At 45.9% G+C, this 27,111-nt stretch overlaps 2 protein-coding genes across 11 annotated transcripts in view; one reads left to right on the top strand and one right to left on the bottom strand.

Moving 5' to 3' along the window:
• KAT6B (lysine acetyltransferase 6B) overlaps window positions 1–10,264 on the top strand; it is a 187,161-nt gene extending 176,897 nt beyond the window's left edge. For 5 of the 8 annotated variants that reach the window (XM_032839652.1, XM_032839642.1, XM_032839633.1 and 2 more), the window contains exons 14-18: window positions 33–264; window positions 574–733; window positions 1,337–1,690; window positions 3,778–4,069; window positions 6,103–10,264. In XM_032839652.1, coding sequence (XP_032695543.1) covers window positions 33–264; window positions 574–733; window positions 1,337–1,690; window positions 3,778–4,069; window positions 6,103–8,657 — 3,593 coding nt within the window. In that variant the 3' untranslated portion in view covers window positions 8,658–10,264. The remainder of the gene's footprint in view (window positions 1–32; window positions 265–573; window positions 734–1,336; window positions 1,691–3,777; window positions 4,070–6,102) is intronic. The other 3 variants (XM_032839674.1, XM_032839658.1, XM_032839666.1) reach the window with 3 other exon arrangements.
• Window positions 10,265–14,824: 4,560 nt separating this feature from the next.
• DUPD1 (dual specificity phosphatase and pro isomerase domain containing 1) overlaps window positions 14,825–27,111 on the bottom strand; it is a 36,429-nt gene continuing 24,142 nt past the window's right edge. For all 3 annotated transcript variants that reach the window (XM_032839698.1, XM_032839708.1, XM_032839709.1), the window contains 2 exons: window positions 26,518–26,738; window positions 14,825–15,412 (listed from right to left, as the gene is read on the bottom strand). In XM_032839698.1, the coding sequence (XP_032695589.1) occupies window positions 15,168–15,412; window positions 26,518–26,738 (466 nt within the window). In that variant the 3' untranslated portion in view covers window positions 14,825–15,167. The remainder of the gene's footprint in view (window positions 15,413–26,517; window positions 26,739–27,111) is intronic.

The following is a 27,111-nucleotide window of genomic DNA, read 5'->3' as shown; positions in this document are numbered from 1 at the left end:
ACTGAGGTCAACTTTGGCTTTTTCTGCCCTAGGCTATTTGCTTTCTAGAAGAGAAGGCCAAGCAGGGTCTCCTGAGAAGCCACTCTCTGATCTGGGCCGCCTCTCCTACCTGGCCTACTGGAAGAGTGTCATCTTAGAATATCTCTACCGCCACCAGGAGAGGCACATCAGTATCAAGGCCATCAGCAGAGCCACGGGCATGTGCCCCCATGACATCGCCACCACTCTGCAGCACCTCCACATGATTGACAAGCGGGATGGCAGGTGAGTACCAAATGCCTGGGCCTTGTTGGCGGCCTCTCAAGCAGCTTACTCCAGTAAGGGTCCCTGGCATTAGAGGGATACGTTCCCGTTTAAGAGGTTGATAGAAGGTATTATCAAAACGTTTCTCCTAAATAGAAAACAGGAAGTGATACTTTTTTGCTGGTCAGATTTCCATTTGCCGTACCTTTTCATTGACAAGCTTTCTCATCAGTTGTACCCTGGGTAATAGTGCTAGCATTTGTCAGTGTGTGAAGGTGAAATAAAATTTCAGCTTTTGATTGCACTTTGTTCTGCCTCATCGCATTGCAGATTTGTCATCATTAGAAGGGAAAAGTTGATATTGGGCCACATGGAAAAGCTGAAAACCTGTTCCCGGACCAATGAACTTGATCCAGAAAGTCTAAGGTGGACCCCAATTTTAATTTCGAATGCTGCAGTTTCTGAAGAGGAGCGAGAAGCTGAGAAAGAGGTAATGATTGGCTTCATCTGCTTAAGTTGTGTGACTTCAATCTTGCAGGATTCTTAAGCTAGGCAAGTCATTACCGTCGTTGTCAAAGGCTTGGTTATGTAGAGAGAGCTTGTGAAATGATACGGCACTAATTTATCCTAACTGAGGTTGCATGGTAAGACATGATAATTTTATTGAATTGAGTATGAAAAATGAAACATTTATCATTGATCACAAATCAGCATTTTTCACTACTGACAGCATGTAATCAGATCACATTTGGTGCTGAGCTCCAAGGCTGCAGTGTCAATCGATTCTTTGTGTTTATGAACTTGCTTAAAGTGCTCCAGGCCAGCGAGCATGTAATGTAGTGATAAAGGACTCAAATCAATTCGCTGCATCATTAATACTGCTAAATATCCCATGAAACCCAATCTTCTTTGATTTGTTATCCTAACTGATGCAAAAGAGTCCTGAGATGATGCAGCTGGAATGTTGCTTGGCTGGCTGACTGTCCTGGTCAGAAACGACTTAACAGATCCTTTGCCTTTGATCCTTGGAGACTCTGGCTTAACTGCCCTTTCACTGGCCAACCATTTCTACCCTCCCTGCCCCCCCCCTTAGGCTGAGCGGCTGATGGAACAAGCTAGCTGCTGGGAAAAGGAGGAGCAAGAAATCCTGTCCTCTAGAGCGAACAGTAGGCAATCACCTGCAAAAGTACAATCGAAAAATAAATACTTGCATTCCCCGGAGAGCCGGCCAGTGGCAGGGGAGCGAGGGCAGCTGATGGAGCTGTCTAAAGATAGCAGTGAAGAAGAGGAGGAGGAGGAGGAGGAGGAGGAGGAGGAGGAAGAAGAGGAGGAGGAGGAAGAAGAGGAGGAGGAGGACGACGATGACGACGACGACGACGAAGAAGAAAATATTCAGAGTTCTCCTCCAAGACTGACTAAACCACAATCAGTTGCCATAAAGAGAAAGGTATGTGTCTGTTTAGATTCGCAGTCTGAGTCCGCTTCAATCAAATCTTGTCATTGCAAGCAGTCTATTAGCATTTGTTTCACTCTCTGTTCTTTAGATGTAGTTTATTTGTACTTGGTCTTGCTGATCATATATCATCATCGTTTATCTTACAGTCATGATTGTGTTTACTTTTTTTTGAGGTTTGTTGGTGCTGGGACAGGAAAACAGGGATAGGCAGGCTTCCTTGTCTAGTAGTTACTGCCACCTGCTGGTTTGTGGGACTAGAGTAAGTCAGACTCCTGGAGCAGAAAAGGGCCCTGGCGAGCACTTAAACCACCCTTCAGTGCATTTTGATGAAAACACCAAGGCCTAAAGAGGCTAGGAGACTTGTCCAAGGTCACACAACTCCTTAAGAAATGGAGCCAGAACCAGATGAGCACCCTGACTCCAAGTCCAGTGCCCCTGATAACTATTTCTTTTTCTTGTTCCTGACATAGAATAAGAAGGTGAGAAGGTATTTCGGGCTCTCCATGCGGATACTGATACTTTGCGTTTGTGGCCAAGTCACAGTGCTGAAATTTTCGTAGCCTGGTAGTCTCTCTAAATATAGCTTGTGCAGAAAGTAAAAAATTAATTTTGTTCTTAGGTAATTAATTGTTCAACCCAGGTCTGATATCTTTGTCTTCGGTATCTGTGACATAGTGAGGAACCAGCTATTGTTAGTATAGACTTAGAAATAACACAAGTTGGGGCTCTGCCCCAAGGTCATCTGCCTACTGTGTCTCGAAGAACCCTCTGTCCTAACTCACAGCCTGGTGGGCTGTTAGTGGAAGGGCAGCTGCAGCGACGGGGGTAGAAAAGAGCATCCCAGAAAGTAAACTGCAGGCTTGGGAGTCATCTTTGGATTTCTTACAAGGAAAATGTATTCAGGTGTTATGTACTACAAAAGAAATTTGTCTTAAAAACATCAAAAACCAGAATTATCCAAAGCATGATACGGATTCCCATCATATAAATGGATTCCGTCTGGAGAAAACCAGTTCTTTATATTGGGTGAATTCTAGTGGGTTAGGGAGGACAGGCTGACCGGGGGTGTTAATAACCATAAATGGTAAATTACAGAATATGATTATCAGGTTTACATGTGAACGTTCAGAGAGTTAATGTGAGCCAACAGTCTTTGATACAATTTATTTAGAGTTTGAGTTTTAACCAAGCATATTGAACCTTCTTTGCAAAGTATTTTAAATCATTTTTCAGGTCTTATTGACATTACATTTTAGCAGCAAATGGGCTATTCCTGTATTTTAATTTTGCCTCATTAAATACTTTTTTGCTCGGGCGAAAGTATTTTATAATTGCTATTATGGAGAGTCAACTGTGCCAGCCTGTGGTGCAATTAGGAAAAAAAAATTGTGTCTTAAATAGATAAGACAGATTTCACATGTGTTTTCATTCTTTAGATGCCTCTGTAATAAGATATTTTATAGAGTTACGTGTTGCTGACATCCATGCAGTCATCAGTACACGACTCTAAACATTTTCAATAGTAGAATAACTCTTTCTTCTAGACCCCTGTCCTCTTCCCCTTTTCCTCATTCTAAAGTCCTGTGAAACGGGAAACGAGGTTAGCCTTATACATCGTCAGATCTCCTTCGCATATAGCAAGTGCTCCGTGAATGGTTACCGGGTATTGAATGAGTGACCCAGTGGCTAGTCAACTATTGCCACATTTATGGAAACATCTGTGTCCGTGATGACTGAATAGCGATGATATATAGAATATTGGAGTCTGCAAGTACCACTGGAAAATGGATGCTAGAAAAGCAAACCTTCGCTTTTAAAATCTACAGTTAAGCTGAGGCGATGTTCCCTCTCAAAGCATCTTCTTGAGTAAACAGCTGTTTTATTTGGAAAACACTTGCCTGTGTAGTTGTAGCCCAAGAGGGATGTTAAACATCACAGGGAAGGTTAAGTACAGAGGCATTACAGAAACCTCTACGTGTAGGATGCTCAGACAGGCCTTCGGTACGTGTTTGCTACCTTTTGATTCAAACATTTAATTTCTCATGAGCTCTTATGTATTATGTTGGAATTAATTTCAGAGGCCTTTTGTGCTGAAGAAAAAAAGGGGTCGTAAACGCAGGAGGATCAACAGCAGCGTCACAACTGAGACCATTTCTGAGACGACCGAAGTCCTGAACGAGCCCTTTGACAACTCAGATGAAGAGAGGCCAATGCCGCACCTGGAGCCTACCTGTGAGATTGAAGTGGAGGAAGACAGCGGGAAGCCGGCCCTGAGAAAAGCATTCCAGCATCAGCCTGGGAAGAAAAGACAAACAGAGGAAGACGACGAAAAAGACAATCATTGTTTTAAGAGTGCTGACCCTTGTCGAAGTAAGTGGAGGGATTACAAAAATCTCATCCTTGTGCATGTCTCGTATGTGACTGCCCAGAGGCAGCTCGGAGGTTGTGTCGACCCAGCAGGAGTGAGAGCTCGTCTGTCCTCGCTCATTCATAAAAGGTTCTATCCCTTCTTCCTGGAACTGGGTTTTATTTTAAACAACTTCTAAGGCCAGAACATTCCTCTAGGTGGGTTCATCTTACTTTTCCAGAAGTTGGCTTATCCTTAAAAACTCTGAAGTCTTTGAATAAGAAACACATGCATCTCCTTGATTCTCACAAGTACTTTTTTTCCCACACTTAATATTTCCGGAATCAGGGCTTACATTCCTGTCAGCGTCAGCACTGAATGCCGTAGTTTCTTTCTTCCTGAAAAATAAATTTAGTAAACCAATGATGCGGCTTATAATTAGTGGTGTCGTAGGAGACATTATTATCAAGAATCATTTAAACTTACCCACACCGTCAGTATTAGCTTTGATAATACAGGATAATGTGGAAATCAGGAAATTGTCCTTCCTTTTAAATTACTATTTTTAATTTGCTGTTGGCAGGAACACCCCACCCCATCCTCTAAAAAAAAAAATTGCTAACACCAGTGAATTGTCTGTGATACCCTGTTTAAAAGCAACCATTCCTTGCTTTTTGGCTTAGATTTTTTTTTTTTTTTTTTTTTGACAGAGAGAAAGATCACAAGTAGGCAGAGAGGCAGGCAGAGAGAGAGGGGAAGCAGGCTCCCTGCCGAGCAGAGAGCCCGACTCGGGGCTCGATCCCAGGACCCCAAGATCATGACCTGAGCCAAAGGCAGAGGCTTAACCCACTGAGCCACCCAGGCGCCCCTGGCTTAGATTTTTGAGTTCCCTGCTGAATCATAAGGATCTGTGGACGGTCCCTCTGCTCTACAGCTGAAATGATTCTATTTAAAAACTTACTTTAGGGGCACCTGGGTGGCTCAGTCGTTAAGTGTCTGCCTTCGGCTCAGGTCATGATCCCAGGGTCCTGGGATCGAGCCCCACATCGGGCTCACTGCTCAGTGGGGAGTCCACTTTTCCCTCCATCCCTCCCACTGCTTATGTGCTCTCTCTCAAATAAATGGACTATATATATATATATATTTTTTTTTATAAAATCTTTAAAAAGAAATCTCTTTATATTCCTAAGTGCAGAATGTTACAGCAGAAATAAGATTAGCAGAGTTAAAATGAACATGACAGTTATGGTTTGTTTCTTATTTACTGTAGTGTTCAAACCTTACACTCAAGCAACAGATTGATCCTAAATACAATGTGGACAGAATTAGTGATCAAAAGAATACCTAGAGTATAAATATTCAATCATTTCATGGCAAATATAGTTTGTGTCATGCAAAAATGATGATCCTCTAGTAGATTACAGATGCATTTGTATTGGGGAAATTTAGGTATTTCTTCATTTGTGTCAGAGGTGCACAGTTGATTTTAATGCCAGAGAGAACATTCAAGTCAAAGTAAATAATGTCATCTGAGATCATTTAAATCCAGTAAATGTCCACAAACAGGAGTTCACTTACTCAGGATAGATATGTTTAGGCTTCTGTTCATTTCTCCTTGACAGTGGTGTTTTGGAGATGAGCTAGCATTAGTCCCTTTTCCCCCGTGGTTTCTAATTTGTACATGTTCAAATTGATTTTTTTAACATTGTGGAATTTCTGGGCTTTTTCAGCAGAACATCTTATTTGTTAAACTCAAAGCAGTTTATCGTAGTTGTCTATATCCTTGTGCTTTCTATAAAAAGCACAACTTTCTGTTGTAGTGAGGGGGAGGAGGAGGGAGGGACTGTTTGAGACATTTATTATTTTCCCAGACCTAGGTTCTTTACTTGGTTTATAGCACATTATGATTCTCTATTAGTTTTGATTTTTGTCTTTATCTTCAAGTCTTAAAATCAAAAGCAGCATATACTGATTTAGAAGAATGAATTCAAGTTTTTCAAGGTGATATTTTCTAAGCCTTTGTTTTTCTTCCTCCCATTTCTGTCTCCTCGCTAAGACAATACGGATGACAATACAGATAACTTGAAAGACAGCAGTAGAGACAATCCCGAACCTCTAAAGTGCAAACAAGTATGGCCCAAAGGAACAAAACGTGGTCTGTCGAAGTGGAGGCCGAACAAAGAGAGGAAGACTGGATTTAAACTGAACTTGTACACCCCGCCGGAAACACCCATGGAACCTGAGGACCAGATAACAGTAGAAGAACAGAAGGAGACTCCGGGGGACAAAACCAGCCCCACTCCCACCCGGACTGAGGAGGAGGTCAAGGAAACCACGGAGCCCCTGCTGCCTCGGGACGAAAACAGAAGGGACGAAATATGCGCACCTCTAAGTCCAAATAAGTCACCGGGTGAAAAGCCGGAAGATGATCTAATCAAACCTGAGGAGGAGGAGGAAGAGGAGGAAGAAGAAGACGAAGAGGAAGAGGAGGAAGAAGAGGAGGAGGAGGAGGAAGAAGAAAGTGTGGAAAAAGACCCAGGCGGTGCTAAAAATCAGGAGAAAGAGGAACCAGAAGTCTGCTTGGACAAAGAAGACCCTGTTCCCTTGGACGATCATGAAGAGGAGGAGGAAGAGGATGAAGAGCCGTCTCACAACGAGGGTCATGACGCAGATGACGAAGATGACAGCCACATGGAGTGTGCAGAAGTGGAGAAGGAAGATCACCCAAGAGAAGCCTTCAGAGAAGTCCTGGAAAACCAGGAGGCTTTTTTAGACCTTAGTGTCCAGCCGAGCCATCCGAACTCAGAGGTCTTAGTGGACTGTGGCGTTGACCTTGCAGCTGCTTGTAACGGCGAACCTAAGGAGCTTGCTGGAGACCCCGACGCTGCGCCTGAATCCGATGAGGAGCTCCCGGAAGAGCAGGCCCAGAAGCAGGACGGAAAGAGCAGTGAGGAAGCAGGTCCCGAGTTCACCGAGGGAAACCGCGCAGCCCCGGAAGTCGACTCCGAGACCGTTCAGGCCGTTCAGTCCTTGACACGGGAGAGTAGCGGACAGGAGGACACTTTTCAGGATTGCGCCGAGACTCAAGAGGCCTGTAGAAGCCTACAGAACTACGCCCATGCAGACCAGAGTCCACAGATCGCCACCGCGCTGGACGACTGCCAGCAGTCAGACCACAGTAGCCCCGTCTCATCCGTCCATTCCCATCCCGGCCAGTCCGTACGTTCTGTCAGCAGCCCGAGCGTCCCTGCCCTGGAAAACAGCTATGCCCAAATCAGCCCAGATCAAAGTGCCATCTCGGTGCCATCTTTGCAGAACATGGAGACCAGTCCCATGATGGATGTGCCGTCGGTGTCCGACCACTCCCAGCAAGTCGTGGACAGCGGGTTTAGCGACCTGGGCAGCATCGAGAGCACCACGGAGAACTACGAAAACCCGAGTAGCTACGACTCCACCATGGGCGGCAGCATTTGCGGGAACGGCTCTTCGCAGAACAGCTGCTCCTACAGCAGCCTCACCTCCAGCAACCTGACGCAGAGCAGCTGTGCCGTCACCCAGCAGATGTCCAACATCAGTGGCAGCTGTAGCATGCTGCAGCAGACCAGCATCAGCTCTCCCCCGACCTGCAGTGTCAAGTCTCCTCAGGGCTGCGTGGTGGAGAGGCCTCCGAGCAGCAGCCAGCAGCTGGCCCAGTGCAGCATGGCCACTAACTTCACACCGCCCATGCAGCTGGCCGAGATCCCCGAGACGGGCAGCGCCAACCTCGGCCTGTATGAACGAATGGGCCAGAGTGATTTTGGGGCTGGGCATTACCCACAGCCGTCAGCCACCTTCAGCCTTGCCAAACTACAGCAGTTAACTAATACACTTATTGATCATTCATTGCCTTACAGCCATTCCGCTGCTGTAACTTCCTATGCAAACAGTGCCTCTTTGTCCACACCGTTAAGTAACACTGGGCTTGTTCAGCTTTCTCAGTCTCCGCACTCCGTCCCCGGGGGACCCCAAGCACAAGCTACCATGACCCCACCCCCCAACCTGACTCCTCCTCCAATGAACCTGCCACCGCCTCTTTTGCAACGGAACATGGCTGCATCGAATATCGGCATCTCCCACAGCCAAAGACTGCAAACCCAGATCGCCAGCAAGGGCCACGTCTCCATGAGAACCAAATCGGCATCTCTGTCACCAGCCGCTGCCACCCATCAGTCACAGATCTATGGGCGCTCCCAGACTGTAGCCATGCAGGGTCCCGCGCGGACTTTAACCATGCAGAGAGGCATGAACATGAGCGTGAACCTGATGCCAGCCCCAGCCTACAACGTCAACTCTGTGAACATGAACATGAATACTCTCAACGCCATGAATGGGTACAGCATGTCCCAGCCAATGATGAACAGTGGCTACCACAGCAATCACGGCTACATGAATCAAACACCCCAATACCCTATGCAGATGCAGATGGGCATGATGGGAACCCAGCCATATGCCCAGCAGCCAATGCAGACCACGCCCCACGGTAACATGATGTACACGGCCCCCGGACATCACGGCTACATGAACACGGGCATGTCCAAACAGTCTCTCAATGGGTCCTACATGAGAAGGTAGGCAACAGGGGCAGTCACAAGATCCGCCCCCCCCCACCCCCAGCATCACTATGGGATTGAATCTGCACAAATACCTTCGAAGAGTACGATTTCAAAACCAGCAATTGGTGTGAATGCAAAAACATTTGTTGGCACCATTTATTTAAAAAAAAAAAAAAAAAAAAAGCTGTATGCAGCAGAAAGCCTTATACAAGTTGTTTTTCTTTTTTCCTTTTTCTTTTTTCGTATCTTTGTTTCTGTTACTTTTATATGAAATTCTCTGCAAAGGAAGGCCTCTCTGGACTACAATTTGAAGGCAGTCACTTGTTGTGCCTGCTTCCATTAAACGATGTGGATATCAAGCCCCGCCCCCACCAGATTATCTGTTTTAATACTGAACCTAGAACTTTTTTTTTCTTCCCTGTCCACTCCATGTAAATGCCTTTAGCATTTCAGTTATTGTATATTTTGTTTAAGGTGACACTTCAGCATGCCGCTAATGTCTTTGTTAGTGACAGTGCATTTTGTAGTACTGTACAAGTGTTGTGCTAACAGTAAGCCATTTCTTAAGTTTTTTGCCTTGATTAGGGTGCCCTAATTTGAGGGTTTAAAAAAAAAACTATATTTTTGTTAATTATAAAACTGTAAAGAGCTATAAAAGCTATTCCCATTTGGTTAGTCAAAAAGGGTTTTATTGCTAAATGTTTGGTGTAAAGTTGAGACCCTTTTCCATTTTGGTGACAGATTTCTTTGGGGAAAAAAGGCAGCTTTCTGTTTTATAAATGCAGACTTCTGTTTATTGAATGAAGCATATCTCAGTGTTTATCTGTCAGGTTTTGAAACATTTCATATATGTCCAAATACTTGGCAGGATTTAAAAAAAAATAGTGAATTTGGTGTAAAGTTGCTATTTTATGGAAATGCCTCTAACTTTACATTTTCATTCCATCTGTAGATTTTTCTATCTTTATAAAATATTGGAGTTATTTTTTAAGGAAAAATAGAGAAGTAGCTTGTGAATAGCTCAAACTAAGCTTACAAACCGCATGTAAAAAAGCAAAAAAGTTATTTGTGTCTGTTTATATTGCTTCCTTTTTTGTAGCCTTTGTACCTGTACAGGGTGACTGTAAGGGCCAAGCAGGAGAGGCGTAATCCTTGTATAAAATAGGAGCCAGCGACACTCTTGTATTTATCTGTTCTCTTTTTAGTCAGTCACTTCAAAAAAAAAAAGAAAAAAAAAACAAACAAAAAAAGCTGTACATTTTAACATAAAATAAATTATGATGAGCCATTTTTAGCCTCTTGTGTCCTGTCATATTATGATCGATAGAGAATGACCAATTGAACTGTATCATGTGTCACATCTCAGAAACACATACACATTTTGGGAAAATAAATTATTTAGTGTAAATTGGAGTTAAGAGATTTTCTGATTTGTTTGACTTTGGGGGAGGGGGTTGGCAATAAATAAGAGTAATATCTAATAAAACCATCACATATACCAAATACCTATTTAATAAATTAATTTATAATGGATTTTAATGCTTTTCATGAAAGTTTATTTTATGCTGGTGCATACCTTCTGTATGCCAATCATTGTCTTTAAAATAAAGTGAATTTGTTTTTTTCTTTTTGACTTTGATCTTCATTTGCAAAGGGATCCTGCACCAATACCCGTTTGCCTCATTTGTACAGTCTGTATAAACACCCCTCAGGACCTTAGCACAGTGGTAGCAGACTTCATTTTTATAAAAGTTAATACCCAAAAAGCACCCAGTTTGGGATTATATATTTGAAAAATCAGTGTGAAAGTTCTGCTCTGTTGTGAATGAGTGATTGGATGTTTTCTTTAGAATCTAAAGTTTAGACCAAAAAGAAAAAGGGCATTGTTTACAAACACAATTTCATGGCATTCAGAGAAAGGTGACTGTTCAAACATTTTATTATTAGAAATAAATGCTTGCCTTGGCACCCATGTAAAACTGGCCTGCTTTCGCTCTCCATGTGTCTAAATGTGGGCACTTAAACTCTCCCGCCACTGCCTGTCGCCCTCTTTGAGGGAAGAGTATTGCTTTTCCATCAGTGGTTTGACACAAATAAATCATTTTTTAGATCATAGACACAGACTTCACGTAGGCTCAGAATACAATAGAAGGCAGCCTCTTGCGTAGACCCCAGGATCACAGGCCTGGGCTGCGTGTGTTGCCTTGTGCTCTCACCCTTCCTATGTCTCTGTCACAGTAACAGGGCCTTCTGGCTTCAGTGGCAGGATCTTGTCTTTCGGTCCTTTCCTCCTACAGATGCAGTTGGTGGGGGGATACCTGTAGCGGCTGAGGGAGCGCTTACAAGAACACCCTCCTGCAAGGGCTGTCGTCACAAAGGGAAGAAAACTCCCAGGTGCTGTTCCTGGACTGAAAGGAAACGAATCCACAGAGCGGGAGCTGATGGTGTGCCGCTCTCCTGACTCGACTGCGGCCTCACTTCAGCAGCGGCCTAGAATCTTAGCAGCCCAGTGGGTGCTCCTGCCGGGAAGAGGCTGCCTGAGCCCGGGAGCTGGGATGGGGGCCTGCTAACAAGCTGATCTGGAAGCTTCCACTGGCCCCATCTTGAAACCTTCACATATGTAGTCTCTTTCCTCTTCTGTGGAGGTTCTTTGGGGACTGAGATTCCCCCCTGTGTTTTCCCTTTTGCAGTGGCTTGCTAATCACACCCTATGGTTTGTGTGAAACGGGGGTTCCATCACCCTCCACAGGAAAAGTCATTGTGTACAAACATTTCATGGCATTCAGAGAAAGTTCTGACTGTTGAAACATTTCATTCGAGCGACAAGCATAGAAATAAATGCTTGGCTCGGCACCCATGCCTGCCTCACAATCCCCCTGGGGGAGCTCAAAGGCAAGTTCTGGGCACTACCCCAGACCTGCCAGACCAGCATCTAAGAACAGTACTGGGGACTCTCTGTCACAGGCTCCCGAGGGACTGCAGCAGAGCCAGGAACAGAATCCCTCCACAGGCCCGGTCTCCCAACATTCGTGGGCAGGACAGAAAGGCTTTGGGGAGGAGAGAGACTGCTGATCTGAGGTGGCCTCAGAATCCTACTCACGAGAGAAAGCCATTCAGATGTACAGGTGGTGCCAAGGATCCTGGAAAACAGGAACCTGGGTTCGTCAGGACTGACATGGAGTCACCATCCGCCTGAGATTCATTGACAAGCCACGTTTTTTAAGCCCAGGAATGTGTTCTTTCATTTACCGTGTTAAGAGTCTCTAGTGGTCATCAGCTGTCCACTGTAACTTTTGAATGGCCCAAGCGGGGCCCATCCAGGTGTGAAGGCATTGGCCTTCCCTGCCGACATTTTGTTTTAGAAACACTCAATATTGTTGCCCAGCTTTCAGACAGCCCTTCCACGTGGCCCACTGGCCCGCCCTATGCCGGAGATGAGGCAGCTGTCTCCAGCGTGCACATGGAGAGACTGGGCTCCAAGAAGCCATGGCCCGAACTGACTCAGCTCAACTACGTGAGCTGAAACAAGCCCAGTTCTCCAAATGGCAGCTCTTCCTACAACACCTGACCTTGTGAAAAGGCCATAGCTGTCCGTCTCTCTGATTCAAAGGCTTAGCCAACAAATCCATGGTGTTCTAGGAGCTGGTAAGTGCCCATACGAATAGAGGTTACTTTGTTGTTACAAGCAAGCATTATCCCCAGCGGTCTACAGTCAAAACTCAGAGCACCAGCACTGTTACATGAGGAAGCAATACCTTCCATTTCTTTGTGCTCGGGCGTCCATAATTCCACACTCCTGGTTTTCCTTCTCCCTTCTCTGTCCCCGTTCCTGGATCTCCCTCTGCCACCTAGTCCCAGCTTTAAACACAGGTGCTGAAGCGCTCAGGCCTGGGGCTTCCTCTCTTTTCTCCTCTCACCTCATACTACGATGAGTTCAAACACCACCTGCATACAGATGACACCCAGAATTACATCTCCAGTTATGAACATTCCTCTAAGCTCCCTCTAGATTCAAGGTCAAATGACACGGGACACCTTTTGTAGGTCTTACGGATGTGAGGTAACTGCTGATCTCCAGTTTCCTCCCCCGATTTCTGCCCTAGTCAATCCCATCTTCATATTCAGACAAGAAACCGAATCAGTAGCTTTCATTTTTCTCTCCCCTCTCAAGGTTTGGTTGATTCTCCAGGATAATTCCAAACAAATCTTGAGGACTAGTCCCCTGGCACTGTCTCAATCCAGGCCACCTTCCCCTTCCTGTCCACAGTTCCAACAGCCTCCTGACTATTCATCTTGCCTCCCTTCTCAACTCCCAGCAAGCCATTCTCCACCGTTCTGGAGGAGTAATCTCCTTACAACATAGATCATACCGTTCCCCTGCTTAATATCTCTCAGTGGTTTTTCTCTGCATTTGAAATAAAATCTAGTTTCTATAACCTGCTCCTTCCACTTTTCCTCTCACCCACGAGCTCCAGCTTCACTCAAGGGCAGTTCCTCAAAAACAAACCTCTTTGTCACCCCCAGGGGCCTTCACCAGTGCTATTCTTTTCCTCAGGCTAAAATGATCCCTCCCTTTTGGAAGGTGTAATCCTTCAAGTCTCAGCTCACCCCATCTCCTCACAGAGGTCTTTGCCTCGTCCCCAACTGTTCTTCACCTCAGTACCTGTTTCCCTCATTGCACTAGGTCACAACCTGCCATTTTGTTTTTACTTTTTACTTCCTAACTCAGTTTTGGGCATGTGGTAAGTTCTTAATGAATACTTTCTGACCAAATAACTTGCTCCTGAAGACTTGAAATGTTTTTGCAAAAACTTCTGTCGCTACTTTCTCCTACCTCAGGCGCCTGGGAGCCATCTTGAAGAGACAGTTACTCCAACCTCAAAGTTCTCTGCTTCTGCTGTCCTCAGTAGGATTCATACCCCCACAAAGAGGTGGGAGCATGTTGGAAGGTGGTGACAAGCTCAAGAGAACTTCCATGCATTACACGCTTCCTGCATAATGGATTCATTTAAATCTAAGTATTTCATTGTGATGTATTAAATACAGTATTTCAATAAAGCGGAAATACTAATTTCTCTCTGGACAAGGAACAGTGGGTTATTGGGATCCTGTGATGGGAAAGTCGAGGTAGGCACCTCTGTGACCCTAGAGCCTCTTTCAGTCTGTGTCTCTTTCCCAAGAGCCTGTGTACGGCTCCCTCAGAATGAAATCTGAGTCATTAGGAGGAACTGACCTTGTTCCTTTCTTGTCCTCGACCTCTGGCATCTCCATCGGCATCTCCCCGTGGATTCTGTCTAGGTTAGGGTTCCTGGTTCCAGAAGCCATCTACCTGCTCCTGCTTGTTGCTTCCTGCTGTTTTCTCCTCAAAAATAAAACTCGGTGCCTGGCTTAGCTCTCAGGGGCAGGGAGATTCCACACCTGAGCTCACTTGACTGCCTTGTTCTCCCATTAAACACCAAACACGTTTGCAAATACGTGCTGGTGTGACTGAAAACAAGCCTGTGTTGCTTTGACTAGAATCAAAATGAAAGGAGCTTCTCCAAGTAGTATCCTCCTCCTTTTTTCCAAAATTGTGAAGTCAACCTCTTGTGCACAGTTCATGGAACTTCTCTGGGAAGTGGCCGCTCTGGCTAAGATTCTGAAGAGCCCTGGCTCCTGAGGAAGGAGGAAGAACACAAGGTAGGGGCCTCTGTACAGGAACTCAGGACACGCAACCCAACCCTAATAAATGAGTTACTCTCTGCACTCGGCAGAGAGCAGCATCTACGGGTTGGTGGTATGGGAAGTGACCCAAGCCTGGGGGTGGCAAAGAAAATGCAGGAGATGATAAGGAAGTACGGATGCCCCAGAGAGGGGACCCGCTAATAAGATGGGTGAACTCTCCCGTAACACAAGTATCCAGGGCACTTTCCTGCGGCTAAGAAAAAAACCAAACTATACTTTGAAATTATTCTTTCAGAATATGACTTGCAGGGACGCCTGGGTGGGTCATTTGGTGAAGAGTCTGCCTTCAGCTCAGGTCATGATCCCAGGGTCCTGGGATTGAGCCCCACCTCGGGCTCCCTGCTCAGCGAGGGGTCTGCTTCTCCCTCTGCCTGCTGCTCCCCCTGCTTGTGCTCGCTCTCCCTCTCTCTCTGTCTGACAAATAAAATCTCAAAAAAAAAATATATATATGACTTTCAGACAGAGCCAAAACGTTTAATCACAGCACAATGCCTGACATTTTCCAATCCTGTTCTGCTTCCATCTTACCAGATAAAAAAATAAAAATAAATACAGGTGCCTTGGTGCAGAGCTATGTGCTCATGTGTAACCAGTTCTGCTGGGAGGGCTGTCTGCCTCATTCCACTGTGAAGCCAAGAGCTCGTCAGGAGGCAGCTTTGAATCCTCCCTGTTCATCAGCACACACCTGGGAAGTTTGAGTTGGGAGGAAGTCGGGCTTTGGTTTCACTGTCCCAAGTCCCAGGGCAGGGCGATTTTAGCCTTCCCTCTCCGTTCCCGAGTGTCTCTGCACGCTGTGCAAGGGGCTTTATGGGTCCTTCTCACCAGCCTTGTCACTGTTGTCACTGAACTGGGCCTGTCGCCTCTGTTCCACCAGTTGCTTGTCCAGGTCCCGGAGCTGCTTCAGAAAGCCCCGGTTGGGTAGGACACAGCGGTTCTTGGCCACTTGCTGGATGGCGTCCACCAGGGTCATGTTCTTGTGAATCATCAGGTAGGCCAGGACCAGAGTTGCCGACCGGCTGCGGCCCATGACACAGTGAACCAGGATCTTACCTGAAACGCAGTGGGGAGAAGAGGCACCTAACTATGCTAGTAATCATTGCATTCCTCGTCACCACGCACTCTCGGGGCCGGAGGGTGGGGGGATGCCAATTTCCCTTAAGAATATCCTTGATGAAGCAGTAAAAATGACTTTTATCAAATTTCAGCCTTTGGTTACACTTCTACTTAATATTCTGTGTGATAAAATCGTACGTACACATAAAGCACTTGGGCTAAGTACCAAAGTCAGATGGTTATCGCAAGAAAAAAACATAAGTGAGATTGAGTTGCGAGCTGAATTAGCCACTCTTCATGAAACACCGTTTTTATGTAAAAGAACAAATGACAGGAAAACCAGGATAATTTACACTTGGGTATTTGGCAGACTCTGTCTCCAAAGTGAACGAAGTAAGTCTCTCATTTCAAAGGAAACAACCAATGGTATTTTTTGCCAGTGATAAAATGCAAGGCTTTGAGCAAAAGATTAGAGTTTGGGGGGTGCCTGGGTGGTTCAGTGGGTTAAGGCCTCTGCCTTCAATTCGGGTCATGGTCTCAGGGTCCTGGGATCAAGCCCCGAATCGAATCGGGCTCTCTGCTCAGCGGGGAGCCTGCTTCCTCCTCTCTGCCTGCCTCTCTGCCTACTTGTGATCTCTCTCTGTCAAATAAATAAATATAAATAAATAAAATCTTTATTAAAAAAATTAGAATTTTGGCAACTTGTAACTATTTCTGTGAGATTGACAGTTTTTCAGTTGAGATTGGTGGTGATATTAAGAAATGTGTTCTTTCGATAATCTACAATGAAAACTGTCAACAATTGGAAGATAACATAAATTAGGGAACCAATATCTTCCAAATGGCCAACGTGGGATATTATGAACATGCATGGGTTAAAAAAAAAAAATCCACTCAAAGTGCAAGACAGACCAATGGATTTTCATGTAACAGAGTATGTATGAAGTTCATTGATATAGTTTCAGATGCCACATCACAGCTAGCCTTTAAAAAATGATAACTTGTCGGGGAGCCTGGGTGGCTCAGAGGGTTAAAGCCTCTGCCTTCGGCTCAGGTCATGATCCCAGGCTCCTGGGATCGAGCCCCGAACTGGGCTCTCTGCTCAGCAGGGAGCCTGCTTCTCTCTCTCTGCCTGCCTCGCTGCCTACTTGTGATCTCTTTCTCTCTGTCAAATAAATAAATAAAATCTTTAAAAACAAAACAAAACAAAATTCCTCCTTAAAAAAATAAAAATAAAATAACCCTTCAACTACATACCTGAATGAGGCTGGATTTTCTTCATATACCTGAACCAGAACAACATATCACAACAGACTGATGCAGAAGGCAATATGAGAATCCAACTGAATTCTAACAGGCCTAACATTGAAGAGATTTGCCTAAAATATAAAATAATGCCACTCTTCTCCCTAGCTTTATTTTTAGAAAATATAATTTTTCATAAAAGCGTGTTATTATTTTAACATGCAAGGGGGTTTTAAATTTTAAACAAGTACTTTGAAGTTTTTCAGTTTTATAGATATAACCTACACAAACAAAAGCTCTTTGAAGACTTCAATACTTTTTAAGAGGGTCAAAGCGTTCTGAGACTAAAATGTTTGAGAACCAGAGATCTAGAAGAATCTCTACAAACAAAACAACTCGCTTTGGATGCTGCCATGGCGTCTGCTGGGTTCAGCTGAGAAACCCTGGAAGGTGAGGCAGCATGTGCATTCCTTCAGGTGTGCATTGGGGGGCGCTCTGGAGCTTACACAGCACACCAATGAGCTTGATCTCATTCTATCCTTTTTATTTTTTAATGTTTTTAAAATTTTTTAAATTTTTTATTAACATATAATGTATTATTAGCCCCAGGGGTACCCCAGCCCCTGGTGAATTGCCAGGTTTACACACTTCACAGCACTCAATATAGTACATACCCTCCCCAATGTCCATAACCCAACCAACCTCTCCCTACCCACTTCCCCCCAGCAACCCTCAGTTTGTTTTGTGAGATTAAGAGTCTCTTATGGTTTCTCTCCCTCCCATCCCATCTTGTTTCCTTTTTTCCTTCCCTACCCCCCCAAGCCCCCACATTGCCTCTCAAATTCTTCATATCAGGGAGATCATATGATAATTGTCTTTCTCTGATTGACTTATTTCGCTCAGCATAATACCCTCTAGTTCCATCCACATCGTTGCCAATGGCAAGATTTCATTTCTTTTGATGGCTGCATAGTATTCCATTGTGTGTGTGTGTACGTTATGTATGTGTGTGTGTGTATATATATGTATATATATATATATACATATATATATTCTCTGTGTGTGTGTGTGTATATATATATACACATATATACATATATATATACATATATATATTCTCTACAATAATTCACTCCAATATACCTTCTGACCCCTCTCTCTTTCTTCTTCTTCTGGAATCCCAATTATTCTAATATTGTTTCATCTCATGGTATCACTTATCTCTCAAATTCTCCCCTCATGGTCCAGTAGTTGTTTGTCTCTCTTTTGCTCAGCTTCTTTATTCTCCATCATTTGGTCTTCTATATCACTAATTCTCTCTTCTGCCTCATTTATTTTAGCAGTAAGAGCCTCCATTTTTTTTATTGCACCTCATTAATAGCTTTTTTAATTTCAGCTTGGATAGATTTTAGTTCTATTTCTCTTGAAAGGCCTTTTATTTCTCCAGACAGGGTTTCTCTAATATCTTCTGTGCCTTTTTTAAGTCCAGCTAGCACCTTGAGAATCGTCATTATGAACTCTAGATCTGACATATTACCAATGTCCATATTAATTAGGTCCCCAGCCTTCAGTACTGCCTCTAGTTTTTATCTGTGGTGAGCTTTTCCACCTTGTCATTTTATCCAGATAATAATATATGAATGAGGGGCACCTGGGTGGCTCAGTGGTTTAATCCTCTGCCTTCGGCTCAGGTCATGATCTCAGGGTCCTGGGATCGAGACCAACATCAGGCTCTCTGCTCAGCAGGGAGCCTGTTTCCCCCTCTTGCTCTGCCTACTTGTGATCTTTCTCTCTCTCTCTCTCTCTCATTCTGTCAAATAAATACATAAAATCTTAAAAAAAAAAAAAAGAATATATGAATGAGAGAATAAAATACTAAAAGGGTGGCAAAGACCCCAGAAGAATGTGTGTTAACCAAATCAGAAGAGACCCCAAATCATGGGGAGAAGAAAGGAAAGAGAAATATATATATACATACATATATATATATATGTATGTATATATATATAAAATTGGTGAATAGAACAGAGCCACCCACTTGATTTTGGGTGTATTTTGGTCCCTTAGAAGAAACTACCTCCCAAAATTTTAAAGAAAGAAAAACTTACATATATATACAAAAATAAGGGTAAACACGATGAAGGGATGGGATATGACTGTAAAGATGAAAATTTTAAAAAATTCTAAAAAAGGAGTTGATAAGATAAGTTGGTTAGGTAAAGAAAGAAGAAGAAAGTGGAGAGAATTTGCTCAGGCTGGAGACTAGAACAAAGCCCTGTGCTAGATTTAGGGTATATTTTGATCTATTAGAAGAAGTTGTATCCCAAAAAATTTTAGAAGAAAAAACCCTATATGTATACAAAAAACAAAGTTAGATACAATGAAGGATAAAATATGATTATAATAATGAAGTTTCAAAAAGATTTTTTTAAGAAAGGTATTGTTAAGATAAACTAGTTAAAAAACGTTAAAAGAGGAAAAAGTAAAAGTTTAAAAAATTAGAATAAGAAAACAATAAAATTTAAAAAATTTAATTAACTTTGCAAAACTAAAGACTCATGGGGAGAAAGCCATGAATTCCATACTTTGCTTTACCCTCCTCTGGAATTCCACTGTTCCCCTGGATCAGTGAGCTTGGTCTTGGCTGGATTTCTTGCTGATCTTTTGGGGGAGGGGCCTGTTGCAGTGATTCTCAAATGTGTTTGCCTGAGGCGGAATTGCACCGCCCTTGCCAGGGGCAGGGCTGAGTAATCTTCTCCAGTTAGCTTTCAGGAGCTTTTTACCCTGAACACTTTCCGTGGAGCTCTGAAGGAAGGGAATGAAAATGGCGGCCTCCCAATCTCTGGCCTAGAGGAGCCGAGGGCTCAGGGCCCCACTCCTCAGTGCGCCCTCAAGGGAAAAGCAGTCAATCACTCCCATCTCCCTGGTCTCCGGCCGCGCTCCGTGCTCAACTGGCCTATGACCAAGTGTTTCTGTCTCTGGCACACAGCTCCATTTGGAGTCTCCAAACCCAGCAGATTCCTGCCTCCAGAGAAGGAAGATGAGTCCCCGGATCTGCCACTTGTGGGGTCCCTGCTCAAAGAGCAGTGGTCTGATTGTGCCACGGATCACAGTTTAAGGTAAACCCAAGTTGAGAGCTCACTCCTCAGCTCCGTCTCTGTAGCCGGCTTCCCTGCTCCAATACCTGAGAGCTCTGCGACACTCAGATATCCCTGATCCTTCTGTGACCCTGTGGGACCTGAGACCACGCTGTCCCTGCGAGGGCTCCACCCCTGCTTAGCCTCTGGAGTGATGTCCCTCAGTGGAGCAGACTTTTAAAAGTCCTGATTTTGTGCTCCATTGCTCTGCCACTTGCCAGGAGCTGGTTCCTCCCACCATGGTCTATTTTCCCGACGTTTCCGATTCACTTCTCCGCACGTCCTACCTTTGAGGAAGTAGTCGATTTTCTGTTTCTAGAATTGCTGCTCTTCTTCTCTTCAATCTCCTATTGGATTTGTAGGTGTTCAGAATGGTTTGGTAACTATCTAACTGATCTCCTGTGACCTGATGTCATCTCAGCCTGCTACTTCTTCACCATCTTGACTCTCCCCCGATCTCATTCTATCCTTAACAGAACCTTCAAGGTTCATTACAATCATCCGTGTTTTACAGATGGAAACAGGCTCTGAGTTGTTAAGTGACATACCAGAGGTCACCCAAAAAGCAGGTGCTGTCACTAGAAATCATTTAAAGCAACTTGTTGCTGAGGCCCTTCTGTGGGCTGTCCGCAGGACTCTGGGCTCTGTGGACAGAGAAAGTAGTAAGGTTAAGCTCTCCGCCTGTCCCCACCACTGCCATCTCAGTGGCTCCCTCTCCTGTCATTGTGGGAGAGCTCGGTTGGGGTTGAGATGGCTGGGGCAGTTTGAGCTGTGAGACTTGTGACCCCAGTGATGTCTCTGTTCTTAAGCTTTGGGCCTGAAGCTCAGAAAGATGACCAAGAAGACTTACGGACATCATCTGGCTTGTGGAACATCAGCAGGATAGGAGAACAGTTTGCTAAAGAATATTTCTGAATGAGTGTGCTCCCTGTGTCCTTCTCACTCTCACCCCTCACCTGTGCCAGGGGACCGTGCCCAGGACAGTGGCCCAGGCAGTGTGAGAAATCCAAGAAGACCCGACCATCAGGCCTGGGGAGGCTCTTTCCGTTCCCCCTGCCGGCGAGGCCTGCACACCTTGCCCAGCAGAAAGGTCTCCATCTGGGTCTCTCCACACACACGGTGCTTCATGAGGAACGGTTCATTCGATCACCTCATTTTCACGAATCTCCACGAGCTAACCAGGCGGCCCCTCTATCCCACCTGCCATGTTGCTGAGCTACAAGAATGTGACCACACCACTTTTTCCTTGTCCACGTGGGCTAGAAAGGAAGGCAAGAAGCAGGGCCGGCTTCTTTACTGCTGGGTTGGGTTTGGGGGCGACTGGCCCTGGCTCTTGCGTGGCATGACCGCGCTCCTGACTGGAATGTACCTCTGGCATTCTAATCCCCACAGACTGCTCCAGAGGCTGCCTGGCCTCTTGCCAGCTCTGCTGATAACTAAAGCGTTTCTTCCTCTCCTGGCAAAAAGGGTAATTCTTCCTGTCATGACTAAATGCTTGAAACAGACGAAAGCTGTAGTTCATTAAGTCTTTTGGGAGCCTGAAGTCTGTTAAGTGGGAGGAGGGGAGGGGAAGGGAGGAAAAGGGGGAAGGAAGAGAAGGGCGCGCTCAGCTCCAGCAGAAGCTCCTGGAGCTGCATTTTGGTTTTACGAAGAGGAGCCTTAATGTCGTCAACCCCGTGAGCCTGGTAGGTCTCCCTCGGGGTAAGGGCCTGTCTCAGCACCCCCAGGCACCACTCCCTCTTTGCTCCGTGGCTCTGCTAAGCAGCACCCTTTGGGGTGCAGCGTGAGAACGCTCCCAGGAGGGCTCAGAGGACAAGGGCACAGAAAGTGGCCTTGGGCCTTCTCCCTGCAGCACCCACACCAGAGCCACCCCCAGGCTCTCTGGTTAAGGCCAGCCAGCATTAGGGCCCCACGCGAAGACAGCTACGTCGGGACTGGCATTTCCCATCTCAGTGGCTCTCCCTCCGTTGTGCGTGAACAACCATTCGTGGCTTACACGTGTGGAACCTCCCCTCACCCCCAAATCTGCCGAGTACATTCTTTTTTTTTTTTTAAGATTTTATTTATTTATTTGACAGAGAGAGATCACAGTAGGCAGAGAGGCAGGCAGAGAGAGAGGAGGAAGCAGGCTCCCTGCTGAGCAGGGAGCCCGATGCGGGGCTCTATCCCAGGACCCCAGGATCATGACCTGAGCCGAAGGCAGAGGCTTAACCCACTGAGCCACCCAGGCGCCCCTGCCGAGTACATTCTTACATAGTTTACCAGAGTCAGTCAGTTGGCCCAGCCAACGGATGCCGGAGACACAATTATCATCCCCATGTCACAGAGGACACAAAGTGCAAAGAAGTGATCGGCCCAGTTTGCTGGGAAGTGGCAGAACAGTGATTCCCACCCCGGCTACCTGACCCCACATTCGGAGCTTTTGGATTCTATGCAGTATCACAAGCGTGTGTATAGCAGGCAGAGGCTCCACAAGGTCATACGAACTTTTGCCACAATTCTTTTCTAATCCATTCATTTTCTTAAAAGAAATGCTGGTTGCACCCACTAAATGGATTCTTATAAGACTCTGAGAGGTCCCAGTCTGTGTCTTGAAAATGGACATTTCAATGAAATAGTTCCCTTTGGCCTTTACCAAAAGGTGAATTCCCACAATCTTATAAAAACCCATATCCAGAGCTGCTGCTGCTTTCCAGATGCACATTTTCACTGGTGATCAAAAGATAGGCCTCTGTCACTCAAATCAGTTAGAGAGGCCAAGCCTGTTACCCACCAACTCCCCCACCCTCAACTCAACCCCACCCCTGCCAGGGGTGGACTCTTATAAACAACCTCCTGCCTTGGTTTTGGAGGAAGGTTCTTTGCCTGTCTCTCCCTCACCTCCTTCTCTCAGCAGCCTGCAAAGGCAGACAGAGCTCCTACATTTCCCGAAATGGTTCTGGGTATGCTGGAAGGCGTCAGACAGAGGGTGCATGTTGTGTTTTGAACTGTGAGGGGCAGGCCTGTGTATGCTGCGGTGGGGCAGGAGAATCTCAAAACACCCTGAAAATCTGCTCTGGTTAAAGCTTTGAAGCACCAGGGCTGCCTGGGTGGCTCAGTGGTTTAATCCTCTGCCTTCAGCTCAGGTCATGATCTCAGGGTCCTGGGATTGAGTCCCGCATGGGGCTTTCTGCTAGACAGGGAGCCTGCTTCCTCCTCCCACTCTCTCTCTGCTTGTCCCTCTGCCTACTTGTGATCTCTCTCTGTCAAATAAACAAAATCTTTGGGGGAGAAAAAAAAAAGCTTCGAAGCACCAGAGAGCCAAGCTTCTGCTCAAAAGTGGACTTCATTTATTTATTCATACTTGCCTTATCCATAATAGATTTTAAGATGGCTTCAAAAGCAGGCTATGGACTGTTTAAGAAAAAGAAAGAAAGAACAAAAGGAGAGGGGTGATACTAAAATCTGATCTTTAGAGCTTCCCAGTATTGGCCCTGGGATTTCTTAAATTAAAACCACACGACTTCACCTCTGAGGACACCATGCCAGGAGCAGTTAAGGCCGTCCAAATGGGGTTTCCACGGCAGTATTTTGTCGGTACGTCTCTCTCCGCAGAAGAGTGACACGTTCAGTTGTTTCCAGACCTTATAACCATCTGGAGTGCCTCACCTTTCATGATTTTTGGTGACCTCTTATACGGTAAATTCACCGGATGTTCAGAATAAGGCCAAAGGACTCTTCCGAGAAGCCTGGGTGACTGGAGGAATTCTTGCTGGCCTCTGATTAGCTCTGTGACCCTGGGCACATCACTTGGCTTCTCTGGGTGTCTGTTTCCCCACCTCTAAGGGCCAGACACTGGACTAGCTTATTTCTGAGATTTTTCAAGCATGACTATAGTTGTCCCAGGAGTTCTTTCAGAAGAGAAGGGTCAGAGTAGGATAGGGGTAGGGGTGGGTCCCACGGGGCTCACTACAAGCCTCAGATACAGCTCTACAGCACCACAAGGAAGGCTTTTCGCCAAAAGTAAACAAGACTTGATGTGAGGGGCAGCAGTGGGAAACAGTGTACACGTGGCAGAAACTAGCCAAGGAAGAACAGGAAAGAGAGGGGAGAGAGAGAGATGCCTTGCCTTCAGTCCAGACTGTCCATCAACACCTCTTACATCAAGAGTATAATAGGAAACATATGAGGGCGCCTGGCTCCCATATGCCAGAGTAGCATCCCCTAGCCTTCCAATGAATGACTAGACGCACCATGCTGCCCCCTGCATACGGCCCGGACGCCGAGTACAGGCTGTCCCCAGTGGATGGAGTCTGTGACAGTGCCATCGCTGGCTAATGAGCATCTTACTTTGTTACTCTGACGACCCAGCATAGGTTTCAAAGGGACAGTCTTCGGATTTCTTTGGTTTGGTCTTTGCGGTATTTTAAGAAAATTTCAAGGTGTTGCCAACACTTAAAAAATTGGGCAATTTCACATTAACATCCAGATTGAAGACTTTTCCTGAAAAATCTGACCGATCGCATTTGCACTGATTCTCACCAGACCCATGTTTGTTGGCTGAGATGGAGTAGCAAGCACCCACTTTGGGGAGAATCTGGGGTTCTCCATCTCACAACAAGCACACATCCGACACAGTCAGCTTCATTTGCTTCTGTCCCTGCCAGGTTCCTCAGGGTTTGCAATCGATTTGAGCCCCAGACTTGAGGATATTCAAGTGCAAAGCACTGAGAAGGGATCCCACCAGCCTCCCACCCAGTAATGGGATCCTATCCTGCTCCCCTTGCCCAGCCAACAGGTCTAGTCCCACACCCCCTGCCCACTGATTCTATCCCCTGCCTAGTCTCTGACCTGAGCATATACTTTTCTCTCTTGACCCTTTCTTTTCTTTGCTAGGTGATTTTGAAAATATGACCCACGGGTCAGGATCCACTGCAGCCTGACATCTCCTCGTCAATGCTCTGATCTGCCCAGGAGTATGCATGCCTTGCGAGCCCCATTCTTCCCTAATTCAGCAGAGGGAGGAGGACTCTAAAATGGTGCGCCAGGAACTGAAAACAAGCTGTCATGTGAGTCTACTGCACTAGTTCAAAGTTGGAATGTCTTTTTTCCTTTTTATTTTTTCTTTTGGGATTGGAAACTTTATTACGATGGTGCACACATGCTAGTGTGGTTATGTGTTTCATGGTGCACGACCTCCCTTTATCAAACACATCTGAGGACCTGCTGTGCACCGGGTTCCATGTGGAGTGCTCTATGTGGGTTACTGCCGATGCTCATTATAACCTTCCAAGGTAAATATTTTCATCACCAGATTGAGAAAGCAAGGCTTAGAGAAACCACGTTGTTAGTAAGTTGTATGGCGTGAAATCCCGCCCCGTCTTCTCCAAAGCCTGCCAGACCCCTTCCATTAAGAAAAAGTTTGAAGATACAGTAATGGCGAAAGAGTACACATTAAACAGAAACCAAAGGATTGGGCTGTGGCAGTTTCTCTTTTTTTTTTTTCTTGTCAAATATGTTTTTGGTTAACTTCAAATAATCTAAGGCGAATTTTACCTCACGTTGATGAGTCAGAGGCCTACTGCCTAGAAACCCAGAATGCATATAATGCAAAAGATTGTCCGCAAATAGTCTCATAAAAGCATGACTTTGAAATGAGGCATCCCCTAATAGGAGCCCTTCAGCTCTGTGGGGGTTTTTCCTCACTGGGACTTTGCTTTCTGAACCAAAACAATAACAAACTCTTGGTGCCCAGCTGTGGGGCCAGGACCACTAGGCGACGGCCATCAAGGTCTGGGACTCGGCCGGGGCCCAGCTGCAGACTGCAAGTTCCTGAAGCAGGCTGGTCAGCCAGTCACTGAGCCTCATAATCCCAGTCTCTTGTGGCAAGAAAGGCTTTTAGTAACTGGACAATGTGATGGCCCCATAAAGGGGTATGAAACGTGGACCTAAAGTCAGAGCACTGAGTAGGGAGTAGAAGTCCCTCTGGCCTCTATGAAATGCCCCTGAAACACCCCCTTGAAGCAATAATTGCATACTATTTTACCCCAGTGCAAACCTAAGCCAGGCCCTTCTCTCGGAAAGAGCCGTGAAGACTTTACCTGGCTTAGACTGGCTAAAACTGCATTTTGAGTGCAAGGACTAGCACTGTGATTTTAAAAATGGATAATTAACCTTGGGGAAGTTGGACATCATGGGTGCAAAACTCAGGTTCTCATATATCATTCGCCATTTAGAAGGCTAGGTTATCAGCTTTCTATAGGGGGCTTCACTAGACTGTGTGTTGGTGGTGTTGGTTGGGGGGAGGGTTAGGGGAGGCTGCGGGCTCGGTTGGTTGGCAGGAGAATTTGAAGTCTCTCCATGAATTCCCAGTCAAGTCAGCTCCCTGAAACTTTTCTGGCTTTGAAACCTCAGCAATTAGTCAGGTTTGGACAATTGACATCTGGGCTATAGTCCCTCTGAGGGCATCCAGACAGCATCCTTGCTGTTCCAAGCTCACTAATGAGCCTTAGGAATTGGGATTCAGACCAAAGGCCTTTCCTCTGAACCCTCCAATTCCCGAAGCCCACAAACAGCATGCTCAGTGTGGCTCCCAGCCTCCTAGGGCTCAGATAATCCCAACTGAATCACTCCCAACCCCACAGAACAGGCTTTGTGAGTGCACAGATCACATCTCCAGCCAAGGTGAGGGGTGGGGCCTCAGGCAGGTTTGTTGGGGTTGTTTCATGGTGGGTCTCTTACTGTGGTCAAGGCTGAGCGCCGTGTTGATGAAAGTGGCCGCTGGGTAGAAGAAGACGCTGAGGTCGAATGTGGGCAGGTCGTCGGCCTCAACGCCGTGGTATTCGATGGCCATGTCGCGGTAGTAGTCGGGTCCAGTGTCCACGTTCCAGCGACCATGAGCCGCATTCAGCACGTGCGTGAAGCCGGCCTTCTGTAGCCCATAGCGGTCCAGAGCTGTCGCCCTGAGCACAAGGGGAGAGGCTGGTTAGCTGCGTGGTGCCTTGGCCTGGATCTGGGGGATTCTCAGGGGCTGCCCTTGGTTTTCTGATGTCAGTGCCAAAGTAAGGCCTAGTCACTGAAATGAAGGACTTCCGTCATCCAAAGCCCTGCTCTTACTGAACCCTTGGCTGCATGTTCCTGGCTCTGCCTCTTTGAGAAGGGTGAGAATGAAGGGTGGGGTAGATGAGCTAGTCCTTGGTCCATTCATTCTTTCATCATTCACCAAACACAGAAGAACTGGTGTAGACACTATGCCCTAAATTTCATATCCCCTAAAAGGACACCAGAATGACCTGTTCATCTCATCTTTAAAGTAGGCCTCTCCTCTGAACCTTC

The sequence above is a fragment of the Lontra canadensis genome, unplaced genomic scaffold, assembly GCF_010015895.1.
Source record: "Lontra canadensis isolate GAN:19392208 unplaced genomic scaffold, GSC_riverotter_1.0 scaffold3, whole genome shotgun sequence".
NCBI lineage: Eukaryota > Metazoa > Chordata > Mammalia > Carnivora > Mustelidae > Lontra > Lontra canadensis.
This window is presented reverse-complemented; position numbering and strand designations above follow the sequence as displayed.